Below are 15,479 nucleotides of genomic sequence, written 5' to 3'. Positions count from 1 at the left end.
CTCGTCCTCTGTCTGGCCTGCTGCCCAATGCCGTTACTCAGCGGCAGGTCCAAAAGGGCTTGGAACAGTCGGAGGACCGTTCATCAATCAACATTGTGTTGTTGGTTGCCGTGGGAGTGCAGGTCCGGCTGAAGGTCAGACCCTGTCCTCTAGTCCTTTTTTCAGCTTTGTGTTGCCTAGCTTTCCATGCTTGTACTGGCTCACCTCCCATGGTGTGGCTTGGGGCTCCTCCCTGAGTCTCGCCGTGGCCCAAGGGCTCACACTATCTGCTCTAGAGGCGACTGCGCTCCTCGCGCCTGCAACAGAACCTGAAGGCCTCCAAACCCTCGGTTCTTCAGCAGCATGGAGGACGCACTCGTGACAGAATCCGAAGGCCCTCAAGCCTTCGGCCCATAACAATTTGATGTCATGATATGAAAGCAGCAAAGCAATGTGACAAGGTGATGACTAAGACCAGAAGTATACTGAGCTGCATGGAGAGAGACATAACCAGCAGCAAAAAGGAAGGGATAATGCCCCTATTTAGGTCATTGGGGAGGCCTCATCTGGAGTATTGTGTTCAGTTCTATAGACCATATCTTGAAAGGGATAGAAATAGGATCTAAACAGTCTAAAAGACAACCAAAATGGTATGGAGTTTGCATCAAAATCCATATGATATGAGACTGAAAGACCTAAATATGTATCGCCTGGAAGAGAAAAGGGACAGGAGTGATAGGATACAGACTTTTAAATACTTGAAGGGTATGAATGAGGCATAGGAATCAAGTCTTTTCCAATGGAAAGAAAGCTGTACAACTTGGGCTCACAATATGAAGCACCAAGGGGGTAGATTCAGGAACAACATCAGTGTTCTTAGGCCCTAGCTTGATGGACTCTCTACCAGGGTTCTATCAAGCTAGGGCAAAAGAACACTGAAGTAATCTCATCTTAGTCTGACTTTCCTCACTCCAAATCATATCAAATCTTCACCTAGGTCAACCGTGCTTTCATACGTCTCACTCTGCATGTAAAACTGGCCCCAAAGTCCTAGACCACCACCAAATCCTCACCTTGAGTTACTAGCTGGTCCTCCTATAGTGGTATAGTTGACTACTATGAAAGGCTTACAAAGAGGTTCACTCTCTCAGAAATGCCTGTCAGGGCACTTTGCAAGTAACAAAGGTCAAATATCGCAGGGTGTGAAAACTTTAATGAACATTGCGATAAACTACCTATACCAGGGGTGGGCAAGTCCGGTCCTCGAGGGCTGCAAACCAGTCGGGTTTTCAGGATACCTCTAATGAATATGCATGAAATAGATTTGCATACAACTGAGGTAGTGTGTATGCAGGTCTCTCTCATGCATATTCATTAAGGATATCCTGAAAACCCGACTGGTTTGCAGCCCTCGAGGACCGGAATTGCCCACCCCGACCTATACGAAGCAGTAAGATAGCGCACGGTGCAGTAACTCTGAAATTATCATATCCACGGCCCTTTTCCTTATCGCAGGTGTTATCCATGCTAAAAGTATCACATTTTGATGAATCTAGGGGTTAGTTATATGTTTCCTCTCCCACCTCAAAGGTGCTGTTTATGGCTATTTTCACTGCCTTATCCCCACTCTTTTGCACTGTGACAATGCAGTCCTCGTCACAAGTAAATATAATACATTGTGTTTCAGGCAGAAGATACATATGAAATAACATGTACTGTGTAAATCATATAAAGACAAACCATGTATAAGGGAGGGAGAAGCTATATGCTGTAGCCTGTTAGGTGGGGCAGAGCAGCTAACCTTTTCTATAGTGCTTTGTGGCTCAAGGTGTTGCAGCAGAAAACTCTCTTACCTCTTCTTTGCTTGGGCCTGGAAAGCAAGAGGAGAAGTAGAGGAGACAATGTACAGGTGCCATGTTATATGCCTCTCTCGCATGGAGGCTCAGTTTCTTTACATTTTATGCCATTCCTAAGCCATTGACAAGTTGATTAGGGCAAGGAAAATGCCACTAATTAATACTTAAAGGACTAACTGCACCTTTATATTCTCACAGGATGGGAAGGAGGTTTCACTTCTGTTTTACTAGAGTAGAATTAGCAGGAAAAGTCTGTTATTTTACCATTTAAGATTTCTGATGTTATTTATATGGTGTTGAGTGCTCTCAGTTCCAACCATGCAGTGAATGCCTACATCTCTGGGAGCAGAAACATGCCACCTGGTTTAAGCAGTTTTGGTGCTGTAAAACAGGAAAATTAATATTTTTCTCCAACAAGTTTAAAATTTCATTGGCACAAAAGTTAATAAGGACTGTACTGTACTTAATTCTTTAAAACAATACCTGTACCTTGGCTTTCTTGCTTCCTCTTTTTCATATTATATTTTGTTCTCTCCTAGAATATATTTTGTTACGTTTTCTGCAACTTTTTTTTAATCAGAAAAGACGCATCTTATATTATAGCAATGCCCTAGTTTTTATAATTACCCTCTCTGAGTTTCTTTTCAAGTTGATGCTTTGCATCAGTACCTGCAATGGAGTTCTTTAACGGATTAGAACAGGAGCAGCAAGATTTACAGTGCCAGCATCTCTAACTTTCCCGCAATCTGGCATATCTGGTAGCGAATGTTGTGACAATTCATGAGCCTCACTACTGAAGTCACACCAACCCTTTATCAGATCTGTGGAACTATATATTGCCAGTAGTGACTGAATTATAGAAAAAGTGTTTTTGATAGTCTTGACATTAAATAAGGTCTGCACATAGATGCAATTTATCTTTAAAATTATGTAAGTCTGGGGCCAGCCCAGTATCTCAGCTTCAGTGCTATATGTTTCTGTGCAGGAGGACTTGATTTTGGTTCCTGGACAAGGAGCCTTCTCCCTGGGTTAGCCAGGGATGCTGTGAAGCTAGCAGTCAAAGCCCACAGAGGGAGGGAAATCTTGACTATCATCTAACATTAACACCTAGTAGCTAGGCTAATGGCCCAGAATCAAATAATTCTTGGCCAAGAACCATCGTTTTGAGGACCAACTTAGAGGGAAAAGGTTGTAAAGCATCCTGGGTAGTTGCCCATGAAGGCAGATGGTGCTGGTTCCCAGTCATAGTTCTGAGTGAGTTGGAAAAATAGAGCAGGAGGAGGAGGAAATTACAGAGCCAATAAAAAAAAATGTAAATGATTCTTGGTGTTCAGTATTTATTTATTTGATTTATATTCTGCCTTCCGGCACTTTTAAAGCAAATCACATCTAGGCACTGTAGGTTTCTCCATATCCTAAGAAGGATTATAAGAATCTAATTTCATTTTCAAAATGGTTCCGCGTGGAAAAGCAGATAGTATGCATACCCATCAGATTTTAAAAACAGGCAGCGCATGGGCGTACTGCTGCGTTCGTGCAGAAAAATATGGATGGACAAAATGGGTCTGTTTGTGGCATTTCAGGAAGTGGTTTGTAAGGTTGCACATATTTTGCTTTTATATAAATAATATACACATGAACACCATCAAGAATGCATGAACACTTTAAAACCTGCTTATTGACTAGCACAAGTGAGATTGGATTCATCTGCTGTCAGCAGTTTTTGGGTGGGAGGTCTGGATGAACTAGGGAGGAATCCAGGGTGAAATGCTAGAGCAAGGGTGGCGAAGTCCAGTCCTCAAGGGCCACAAACAGGCCAGATTTTCAGGATAACCACAATGAATATGCATGAGATAGTTTTTGCATACATTGGAGGCCAAGCATGCAGATCTATCTCATGTATATTCATTGTGGATATCCTGAAAACCTGGTCTGTTTATGGCCCTTGAGGACAGGAGTTTGCCACCTGTGTGCTAGAGGGTGTAGGTGAACTGGAGATGGACTGGTGAACTAGCGGAGATATTGACAAACTGGTTATTTCAAGTATGCGCACAAGTATTTTGAAAATAGTATACATGTACACTTTAAAATATGTATGTATCCGCATATAAATCAGAGATTTTATGCATATTTTTTTTAACACGTATATTGTTTATAAAATAGGTAAAGAAAGTAAGTGCTTTCTTGCAGTGGAATTATTTGTGTGTACTGAAACATATGCATGTACTTTTCAATCAGAACCTCGCTGCACAAGTTATAAAATACTAGGATAAATATCAACGCATGAACTTGTGTGTGCAAATGCAGTACCGCAAACAGGTTTGAAAGTTAGGCTCTAACAGGGTCATTCATCAAAATGTGTTAGAGCCCTAATGTCTGCGATGATGCCAGCTTTATTTATCACATCACACGCTGACCATGCAAATTTCCAAAATTTATTCAAGTGAGCAGATTTTGGGAGGAGTAAATGAAAATAAGAAGTGCTAATGCTGCGTGCGATAGCACAACACGTGCGTTATGCATGCTATCATAGGATATAATGCTGGAAATAACTACACCTTTTTTCCTAGCATTACGCCTGCAATAGCTATGTGTTGTGCCTGAAATGGGATTGTAGAAATCTCATCTTTGTGTACCTTTCCTCATTCCAGATCACATCAAATCTTCACTGATGTGTACTGTTCTGTTTGTACCTCTGACTGTGCATGTAAAACTGCCCCCCAAACCCTAGACCACCAGCAAAACCTCACCTTGCGTTATTAGATGACCCTCCTATAATGGTATAAATAGAAGATTAATATGTGTGTGTGTCTCTCTCTCTCTTCCTCCCGGAGCAGTCCAAAACAAGGAAATTTCGCAAGGGCAACAAATTTAATGCACATTGAGTAAAATACCTATGTGAATCACTTAAAATAGTGCATGTTGCAGTAACTGAAAATTTTCCCTAAACATGCTTCTTTTTTTTTTTTTTTTATCATGGGTGTTATTCATGCAAAATTTATAGCATTTTTATGAATCTAGAGGCAAGTTAGTACCTGAGGCATTGGAGGGTAAAGTGGCTTGTCCAAAGTCACAAGGCGTGGCTTTTCTGGTTTGCAGGCCACTGCTCTAACCACTAGGGCTCCACTCCTAACTGGTCTAATGCCAATTTCCATTGTACAAAGTCTCCTCACCTTTTCTTTGTTCTGTGTATTTTTAGGATATTGTATTGTTAACTCATTAAGCTTTATTTATTTTTGTTAATTTTTTTTAACAGATTAGTATACAAACCAGTCACAAATCTAAATTTATTGATTGCAATTTCTGGGGCCTTATTGTTCTCCATTAATTTCTTTTGCAGAAAGGGAATCCAGGTGGTATATTTCCATTCCCATTAATTGGAGTAGCTGTCCCTGTAGCGTGTGGGTGTGTACTGCTACTTGTTATTGGTCTCATTTTCATGGTTCTCACTGCAAGAAAGAGGCGCCAATCAGAGGGAACCTACAGCCCGAGCCAGCAGGAGGTGGCAGGAGCTCGCTTGGAGATGGACAATGTTCTAAAAGTGCCGCCAGAGGAACGCCTAATATAAAGGATAGGCATAATAACGAGATGGTGGATGTCAGGGATGCTGAGTGCCAAGCTCATGCCTGACTACGATACTTTTCTAGTATTTGTAAGTCCACTAAGAACTTTTTCTGGCCATTGTCTATTATTTGAGAGCAGGAAGCACTGCACCATTCGATATATCAAAAAATGAATTACGGCAAGAAGTTATTTATGAAGAATGCAGTGTTACTGAACTCCAGATCATCTTGAAACTCTGAACCCCCAACTCCAAGTTTTTTAACTCTTATGGGAATTGGGAAAATCAGGAACAGAACAAACTCCCGAGTGAATATTTTCCACACACTCTCTAGATGGAGACAAATGACTTTTCCATGTGCCTCACTGCTATGATCAACTTTTCGTAATTGCTTTTTTACATTCACCTAATTTCAAAGATCAATCCATTTGTATGGATTGGGTTATTTTTTTAAGGCCTAAATTGGTGTTAAATGCTGAATGATGAAACAGTGAAATATTTATAGACCGTCTGTATATATATATATATAATGTATTTTCATAGAATAGTAAGAAAATGCCAGAGATATGATTCTCAGCAGCAACAGCAGTGGTATGAATTCCTTTCCTCAGGTAGCGCATAAATGCACTGTGACAAATGCCTAAATCCCTCTGACAAATATATCACTTTTTCAAATAATCACCTTGTTGAAATTCACTCCCTTACATAACTGTGTGACCATCAAGTGATAACGGAATAAAACTATCCAACAAGAAAAAGATAGTAGAGCAGAGGTAGTTAAGTTGTCTCAGCCAGAAAGCCACTTTTCCAAAGAATCAGTTATTGACCAGCCTCATTCAACTGTTCATTTAACAGTGGTAGAGTCACCACAGATCTACTAGAGCCAACTACTAGGCCATCCGATTGAGACATTCATTTCTTTAGAATACATTTTTGTGAACTGATGTACTATTATTAAGAGGTATAATTAAATACCTAATAGAGGAGGGCTTCAGAGAAAAGATTTTGAGGGAGGGAAAATGGTGTCCCTTTAATCCTAACATTTCCATTCTTGTTTCATGGGATTCTGTACCTTTTGCAAATCTGGTTTGTACAAAATGGTATAATTAGTGAACCACTGACTTTAAGGTTAAGTGATATTGGAATTAGAAAACTATAACATGGAAACAAAAGCATTTGTGTGACCTACTGTTCAAAGGTTTTCTTATATTTCCTGTTTATGGACAAAATCTTTTGAAAATAAAACTCTTAGGAGTAGATTTTTAAAAAAGGAGCGCGATTTTATAAATTGCGCTAGCCGGCGCACCCACGTTAAAAAATCCGGGACGGTGCATGCAAGGGGGGGGGGGAGGGTTGAAAATTGCAATTTACACGTGGCGAGGAGATTGGGCCTCCCCCAGTTCCCTGGGAGGGAACTTTTTTACCCCCCAACTACTCTCCCTCCCTCTTCCCCTCTCCTCTCCGACCCCTTAGAAGGCCCTACATTTTTTTTTGTTTTAGAACTTACGCTAGCCAGCAGCTTGCCGGCACGCAATCCCCCAGCACAGCGGCAAGTACCAGCCGCCTCCAGCTCCACCCGCCCCCAGTCCGCCCAGCTCTTGTGTGCGTAACAAGGGTTACACGCACGGCCGGGTCCCTTTTAAAATGCGCACAGTGTGCACAAGGCCTGGCCACACATGTAAACCCCATTTTTTTTACACACACTGGGCATTTAAAATCAGGCCTAGTGATCAACAAGATCAGTATTTAATCATAAAACAAACTTTATGAGAGGCTGTAGAAAGCTATTTTTATTTGTAAGAAAAAAAGAAGAGAACTGTGTTGAATGAAAATCTAGATATTATCATATTCACAAAAACATAGAATATGATGACAGATAGGGACCATAAGGTTCATCTTGTCTACACAATTCTCCTAAAAACAAGACTGCAATTATTTTTTCAATTTTTACTAAACACTGATGGGCAAATTTTCAAAGCCCAGTGCGAACAAATACCGGGAGATACAAGCGTTCCTGCATGCGCCAAGCGCATTTTAGAAACGGCCCAGCTACGCGCGTATCTCCCAATACGCGCAGAAGTGCCAGGCCGTTCAAAAAGGGGCGGGCTGTGGGCGGGATCTGGGTGGGCTTGGGGGCTTGGTGGGAGCTGGCCAGGACACACAACTTACTTCTGCTCCTTGCAACAGGTAAGTTGTAAAATAAAAAAAATGTAAAGGAGTTAGGGTGGTATTAGGGATCAGGGACCGAGAGAGGAAATGGTAGGAAGGGTAGTTAGGGGGATAGGACTGGGAGGGAACTGGGAAAGGCATACTCTCGTCACCGTGCATTGTTTTTTAAAATCCCCCCCCTTGCGCGTGCAAGAAGCCACCCCCACACACATGCACACGCGAATATTAAACTCCAGCTAATATGTGCTTGCGGGAATCGTATTTTATAAAATGCATGCGGCGACGTGCAGATGTTATAAAATTGCTGCTTCCATGTGTGCACGCACATGGATATATGCATGGGCCTTTGAAAATCTACCCCTTAGGTACCACATAAACATCGAGGTATTCAAAGATCAGCCAGCACAATTTTTGTGCTCTTGTAACTATGATGTTAAGCTTTGAAGGACTCTTTTATGAGCTGTGTTAGGAGACAAAACTGGACATTTTATGCCAGATGAACTGTCCCTATAGATACAAATTGGGAGAAAACTCTTAATGAAGTTGGCCCAGGGACCCTAAGGGATAGCAGCAGGCTAGGTTTACATCTTGTAGAATACAGAAAAAATAAGTGCTGAGGAGGCAATGTGCACTAAAAGCTGACATACATAGGGATCAACAAACAGAATTTACTACTTTTTACTTGGATTCCCCCAAAATTATTTAAGTTAATTAAAAAAACCCAACAACAGTTGATATAGTTTTGTTTTGTAGAGAGTGAAACTATACAGAAGCTTGCTTAGTCTGGCTGCCGGTAACCAAATTGCACTGCTGCTTTTGATATGCTAACTTGTAATTCTCTTCTTGTGTCCTTAAATCACTTGTTGCTACTTTTTCCTTATACTCTCATGCAAGTAATCTAAACCATTATGCAAAATTGGAATAATAGCATCCTCTTCATTCTCCCCACAGTGGAATAGTTCTGACAAAATGTTAAACATGACAACAAAATAAGGGATATAGCTAGTATGCAATTGTGTGAAGAATAATGACTAGCTATGTAGAATATGTGACAAGTTGATCATAATGTATATTGGAAATAAACTATATATAGATCTAACTATAGAGATAAGACCTCAGTTTTGGCAAGAGATCTGAATTAACAGAAACTTCTATGGCCAATAGGTCCAATCATCGGTCTTATAATCTCTAATATAAATTTATTAATTTTATAAAATTATTTTAATTGTGAACAGTTGCTATAAAGCATACTATCTTTTTATTTTGATTTTTAATTTTTTTTTAAATTGACACGAATGAGGCAACAGTGTGGTTAATTTTAGGTAAATTGATTGAACACTTTTTTCAATTGTTAATGGAATTGATATGAATCATTCAATGTTTCCTCTTATTTAAAGATTTAAATGAACTGACACGTTTCAAAGAGTAAAAACATGATGTTGTTGTTTGGCAACTTTGTAACTTTAGGAAGATGAAGTAGCGATTCTTTTACTCCATCAACAAATAGTTGTAATCTTACTATGTTCAATTGTCCCAGTAAAGTAACAATGTTAATATTCCAACAACTCGATGATCTTAAATTAATTGCTGAATGACTCAATGTATAAACCACAAAAATAAGCTGGTAAAGCTGTTACAAGCTAATTCAATCGCTTTGTGCCTCAGAATGCCTCAAAATTTGTGGCGGAATCTTATTCAACCATGATGCAACTTGAACATTGAAATTTCAGTCTTATAATTAATAGCAGGACGGACGGTATAATTCACCCCGTCTCTTCTCATAAAGTCTTTTTCCCGACAATGTTAATATACGGCATAACACTTATCTTAATTCAATGAATTTGATGATCACTGGCATTGCAGTGAATTTCAGTCTGAACCCGACTACACTAGAAGAAGGTTTCTCTACAAAGTAGTCCGCCCTGAAGCAGCGTTTTTTGCGAAACGCCGGCCGTGTTGGCGGCGGTTGTCAGACCCTTCGGGTCCCAATACGGCAGCACAAAGTGAACAAACTATCTGCAATGCCAGTGATCATCAAATTCATTGAATTAAGATAAGTGTTATGCCGTATATTAACATTGTCGGGAAAAAGACTTTATGAGAAGAGACGGGGTGAATTATACCGTCCGTCCTGCTATTAATTATAAGACTGAAATTTCAATGTTCAAGTTGCATCATGGTTGAATAAGATTCCGCCACAAATTTTGAGGCATTCTGAGGCACAAAGCGATTGAATTAGCTTGTAACAGCTTTACCAGCTTATTTTTGTGGTTTATACATTGAGTCATTCAGCAATTAATTTAAGATCATCGAGTTGTTGGAATATTAACATTGTTACTTTACTGGGACAATTGAACATAGTAAGATTACAACTATTTGTTGATGGAGTAAAAGAATCGCTACTTCATCTTCCTAAAGTTACAAAGTTGCCAAACAACAACATCATGTTTTTACTCTTTGAAACGTGTCAGTTCATTTAAATCTTTAAATAAGAGGAAACATTGAATGATTCATATCAATTCCATTAACAATTGAAAAAAGTGTTCAATCAATTTACCTAAAATTAACCACACTGTTGCCTCATTCGTGTCAATTTTAAAAAAAATTAAAAATAAAAATAAAAAGATAGTATGCTTTATAGCAACTGTTCACAATTAAAATGATTTTATAAAATTAATAAATTTATATTAGAGATTATAAGACCGATGATTGGACCTATTGGCCATAGAAGTTTCTGTTAATTCAGATCTCTTGCCAAAACTGAGGTCTTATCTCTATAGTTAGATCTATATATAGTTTATTTCCAATATACATTATGATCAACTTGTCACATATTCTACATAAAATGTTAAACATGCCAAAGTTAATACCAATTTGTTTAAAACACAGGGGAGGTAATTTTCACAAGAGTTAAGCATATTAATGTAACATACTTTTTCCCATAGATAAGCAGCATGAATTAGCCATGCTGTCTGGGTACGTCCTCCGTGCCACTAGGTGGTGGAGCTCTCTAAGATCACCAAAGTCTTTTAGTGAGGTGTTCCTTTTTGTATCTTCCCACGTTTCCCTGAGTCTCCTCAGTCCATTTTTTTCCACACGACTGACTGCACACGGATCTCTCAACTCCTTTGAGAAGAAAACTGTTTCTGTGAGAAAAAAAGAGAAAAAAAATCAACAGCGCACCACAGAGAAACTTAAACAAACGTACTATGCCTCGTCACCAGGCTTTAAGTTTTGTTCCTGTGGTAAAATAATATCTGTCACAGATGGGCACAAACGCTGCTACATCTACCTCGGTCCCAACCATGATCATGCAAATTGCAGGGACTGCGGACACATGTCCCCAAGGGCACAGTGCCAGAGAGCTGCCGGAATAGCTCAGCTCAGAGGAGAACCATCGGGCTCTTATGCCTCCCTCTGAAGTCTCAGCCAGATCATCTCCGGGACCACATAGGAAGCCAAAGACCCCATCCCATCGCAGGGCCACTTCCGCGGACCCTCCCGGTCCAACACACCCGGCGCCAAAGCGAGCCCGATCAGGATCGACGCACGGCGCAGTGGATGCACTGCTGACACCGCGGCCGCACACTGCGTCAAAGGCATCAACGTATCGAAGCACTGATGTGTCTAAGATGCACAGACACCCCGATACAGCCACAAAGCATCAACACACCGATGCATGGAAGCAATTGCGTCAAAGTCGGGTTCCATCAATGCACTGCCAACTCCTTCGCAGCCCTCTTCGATGCAACCCGGCTCAGTGCCTTTCACACCGACACTGCTGATGCAGCCTATGGCCAAACAACCCAAGAAACACTCGACTGGGCATAAAAGGCCAAGGGATCCTTCCCCACTATTAATTGTGGATTTGGATGATGATCCATCTCCTCCAAGACTCTCTAGAAGCTCCTCAGCCTCTTCAGAGGTCTTTTCAGGGCTCTCCGCAACCTCACACCGCTGCATGTGGGATCCAGACTTTTCAGGGCTCCTCCAAGACTCTCACGCTGCGTGTGGGAGCCCTTTTCAGGGCTGCGTGTGGGAGCTCTTTCCAGGGCTCCTCCAAGACTCCCACGCTGCGTGTGGGATCCAGACTTTTCAGTCTCCTCCAAGACTCTCTAGAAGCTCCTCAGCCTCTTCAGAGGGCTTTTCAGGGCTCTCCGCAACCTCACACCGCTGCGTGGGATCCAGACTTCAGGATCCGCTCTATGAGAAGGTCAACCGCCCACCGATGGACATCACTCAACCAAGAGAGACAGATAGTGATATTCTCCTCACGGCACTACGTCCATCAGGATTCCCGATGCAACCAAGGCTGCCCCCTTCATCGGGCTTGGCCTCCCAAGCCATATCCCAGATCTCAATGATCTTGTCACAATTTCTGACATCAGTGGAGCAGCAACATCAACCACCAGCTGACAAGACCTCCGAGGCCCCATTACCACCGGGAAGTTCCCCTACTCAGAGTCCTTTGCTGAAGGAACAACCAAGGAGGCCTTCACCGGCAGGAGAATCTCCCAACTCCCAACTCATCCTCCTTGCCAGGTTCCTCGACAGGTTATCCATTGGACCCAGTGGAAATCCCACAGGAACCGGTATCCCCTCCGGAGGATCTCTCTTATTCACAGTTTTTAGAAAAAGTGGGCCAGCGCCTAGACGTGGAGACCAAGAAAATCCCGGATCCTAGGCAAGAAATGCTAGGAATTCTTAAAATTTTTGATAGCCCAGCTGAACCCACAGCACTCCCGTCACACTCAGTGCTAGAAAAATCATGAGAATCCCCCTTCTCCACAATGCCTACCTCAAGAGAAACCAACCTTAAATATCGGATATGAGACTCGCCTTTATATGCAACAGTCCAGCTTCCCCATGCATCAGTGGTAGTCGAATCTGCAATACAGAGGGCGAAAAAAAGAGGCTTCATTCAAACACCCCCCAGGACGAGATGGCAAATACCTTGATGATTTCGGAAAGAAGGCATTCCAGTCGGGCATGCTAAATGCAAAAATACAGAACCACCAGTTCAATGTGACACAATATTTGTTTGGATGCCTTCAATCTTTGAAACCCCTGTTACAGGGGAGTTCTTCAGAAGCCAGTCTCCCTCAAGAATTCTATGACATGGAAGAGGGCCTTCAACATCTCCTACGTTCAGTCTACGAAGGTTTCAAGATACCAGCAAAAACTATCGCTAATGCCATAGCGGCAAGAAGACAGGCATGGCTAAGGGGCAAGTACCATCAGAGATGACGTGCATGAGAAGCTGGCAAATCTCCCCTGTCATCCTAGGTACCTTTCCTGGAAAGTGCTCTTCTTAGATGCCCTCATCTCTGCAAGGTGCATCAGCAAGCTACAAGTCTTAGTGCACTACCCACCTTATCTTGAATTTTACCATGACAAAGTTACGCTACGTACACATCCTAACTTCTTGCCCAAAGTGGTTTTGGCTTTCCACATCAACCAGACCATCACCCTCTTGACTTTCCACCCAAAACCTCATGCAAACGAGAGTGAGCAAAGACCACTCATTAGACAGTAAGCGAGTGCTAGCCTATTATAAAAAGCATACTCATTCTGCTAACAGAGCCTCACAGCTCTTTCTCTCCTTCAACTTGAATGCACCAGGACTCCCCATATCCAAGAGAACACTATCATCCTGGATCTCAAACTGCATATAGTTTTGCTACTAAAAGCGTTCAGGGACACTATCCGCCGCATCCAAGGCGCAGCAGGTCCGTGTGATGGCTGCTTCAGTTGCTCACCTCCAAGATGTACCTCTCCTGGACATTTGTAAGGTAGCCACATGGTCACCACTGCACATGTTCACATCTCACTACTGTTTGGATAAACAATCTGTGGATGACACACACATGGGGCGGACCATTCTCAGAAAGAGCACCTTTACAGCACATCAAGCAAGCTCATAAGAACTGTCTGCCTCTATTCTACTGTATTGAGTGCATTACCTCGCTAAGTCAGGGGCACATTATTCAAGAAATGCGCTCAATACTACAGCTGGGGACTCCTAGACAGCATGGCTAATTCATGCTGCTTATCTACAGGAAAAGAGCAAGTTTTTTTTACATTAAATGGTGTTTTCCGTAGATAGCAGATAAATTAGCCATGCTGACCCGCCCATCTCCCTGCCCACAGTTCCGGCATTGCATATCATCTTGCTTTGATATGAACTGAGGAGACTCAGGGAAATGCAGGAAGATACAAGAAGGAACACCTCACTAAAAGACTTTGGTGATCTTAGAGAGCTCCACCACCTTGTGGCATGGAAGACATACCCAGACAGCATGGCTAATTCATCTGCTATCTACTGAAAACACCATTTACGGTAAGCAAACTTGCTCATTCTAGCAATTTTAAAAGCCCATGTACACACTTAGACAAACTTTTAAACAGGTGCGCATGTGCACATGTGCCAGCGTTCATCGGCCCACACCGGGGAATGTGGCCATTTTATAACATACACGTGTATATGCACGCATGTTATAAAAAAGCCTGACCATGCGCACATGTGCACATAATTTTAAGTGGACACACAACCATACACGTAAATGCTGCTTCTACCGAGTAAGTGGGAGGATTTTAAAAGACATGCCAATGCTATTAGCTGCTTTCCCAGTTTGTTCTCATTTTGCCCAGTTAAGGGATAGGACTTCCAAACCTTCCTAGTTTAATAGCCTCCCTTCTCCTCTGTTAGACTCCACCCTTATAACCTCACTGATCTGTCTAGATTTTATAGTTTTACAACTTGCACGTTCTCCATAGCAGAAGTAAAGTTATGCAGAAGGGGCCCGTGCTTATGCGGTAAGTATAATTCCAAGTTGAAATTCAGGAATGCCTATGCCCTGCCCAGACCCCTTCTTTGGAACTTTTCATTTATGGGCGTAGCGGGAGATACGCACACACACAGGAGCTTTTAAAATCTGCTCAGCATGCACCAGCCCAACGTGTGCATGTGTCTCCCGGTTTTGGCGTGCACCGGGCTTTTAAAATTCACCTTTTAAAGTACACTTGTGTGTGTAAAACCTATTCACAATTCAATGGCATATATTGTAGCAATTTTCAAATGCCCACTTACACGCGTAAAGTGTATTTACACATATAAAACCCAGTTTTAAGCATGAAAATCTTTTTGTCAATTATCCTTTTAGTTAGATGCAATATCTAAATTCAGAATCTGCTTTGCTGTATTTTGTTTCCAGTTCAGTGTTTTTCTACCAAAAAAGTTGTTTAATCTTTTTGTAATAACAATGTTCCATGACAGAAGCTGGTGATGTTCCGAAGGCCTGAAATGCCAGCCCTTGTTGGGTTGACCTTTGGAGCAGTAATTCTCCTCATCCTCATTGCAGTCATCATAACCATCACTCTCGCTATGAGAAACAAGAGAGCAACTCAGGGAACATACAGTCCTAGTCGCCATGAGAAAGATGGAGCTCGAGTAGAGATGTGGGATGTCTTGAAGCTCCCTCCGACAGAGAGACTGATATAATCACTAGGCATTAACAGGGTATGTAAAGCTGAAATACAATGTAATACCACCTGTGTCTGATATAAGTAATATTTGCAAAGATCTAAGAAATGCTGTATATATTTGTGGGTAATCATATTAATAATCTAAAGTTTATTTACTATATTGCCTTACCCATATACATGGCAAATGTATAAAGGATAATGCAACCAAGCCTGTGCTGCTACATTGCATGACAGATATGCTAAATAAGCACTTATGCCAACTCTTTAAAAGCAAATGTTCCTTTTCTCTTGATTAGCTGTGCCAAGGTAGTGCTGATGAGCTGGAACATACAAAAACAAAGTGTGTGAAACTCAGCATGTTCTATGACTTCTCTCTAATGGAATAATTTTTCCCTTGATGGTTTGTTATACCAATAATTTTATTCTCA

The 15,479-nt window shown here is 41.6% G+C and overlaps 1 protein-coding gene across 1 annotated transcript in view; it reads left to right on the top strand.

The window, feature by feature from the left end:
• The window catches only part of CRB2 (crumbs cell polarity complex component 2), a 228,528-nt gene extending 221,813 nt beyond the window's left edge, over positions 1-6,715 (top strand). The window contains 1 exon segment of the mRNA XM_029611770.1: positions 5,176-6,715. Within this exon segment, the coding sequence (XP_029467630.1) occupies positions 5,176-5,403 (228 nt within the window). The 3' untranslated portion in view covers positions 5,404-6,715.
• The last annotated feature ends 8,764 nt before the right edge of the window (positions 6,716-15,479 follow it).

This window comes from Rhinatrema bivittatum, chromosome 8 (assembly GCF_901001135.1).
Source record: "Rhinatrema bivittatum chromosome 8, aRhiBiv1.1, whole genome shotgun sequence".
Classification (NCBI taxonomy): domain Eukaryota; kingdom Metazoa; phylum Chordata; class Amphibia; order Gymnophiona; family Rhinatrematidae; genus Rhinatrema; species Rhinatrema bivittatum.
The sequence above is the reverse complement of the archived record's forward strand: the minus strand, read 5'-3'. Positions and strand labels throughout refer to the sequence as shown.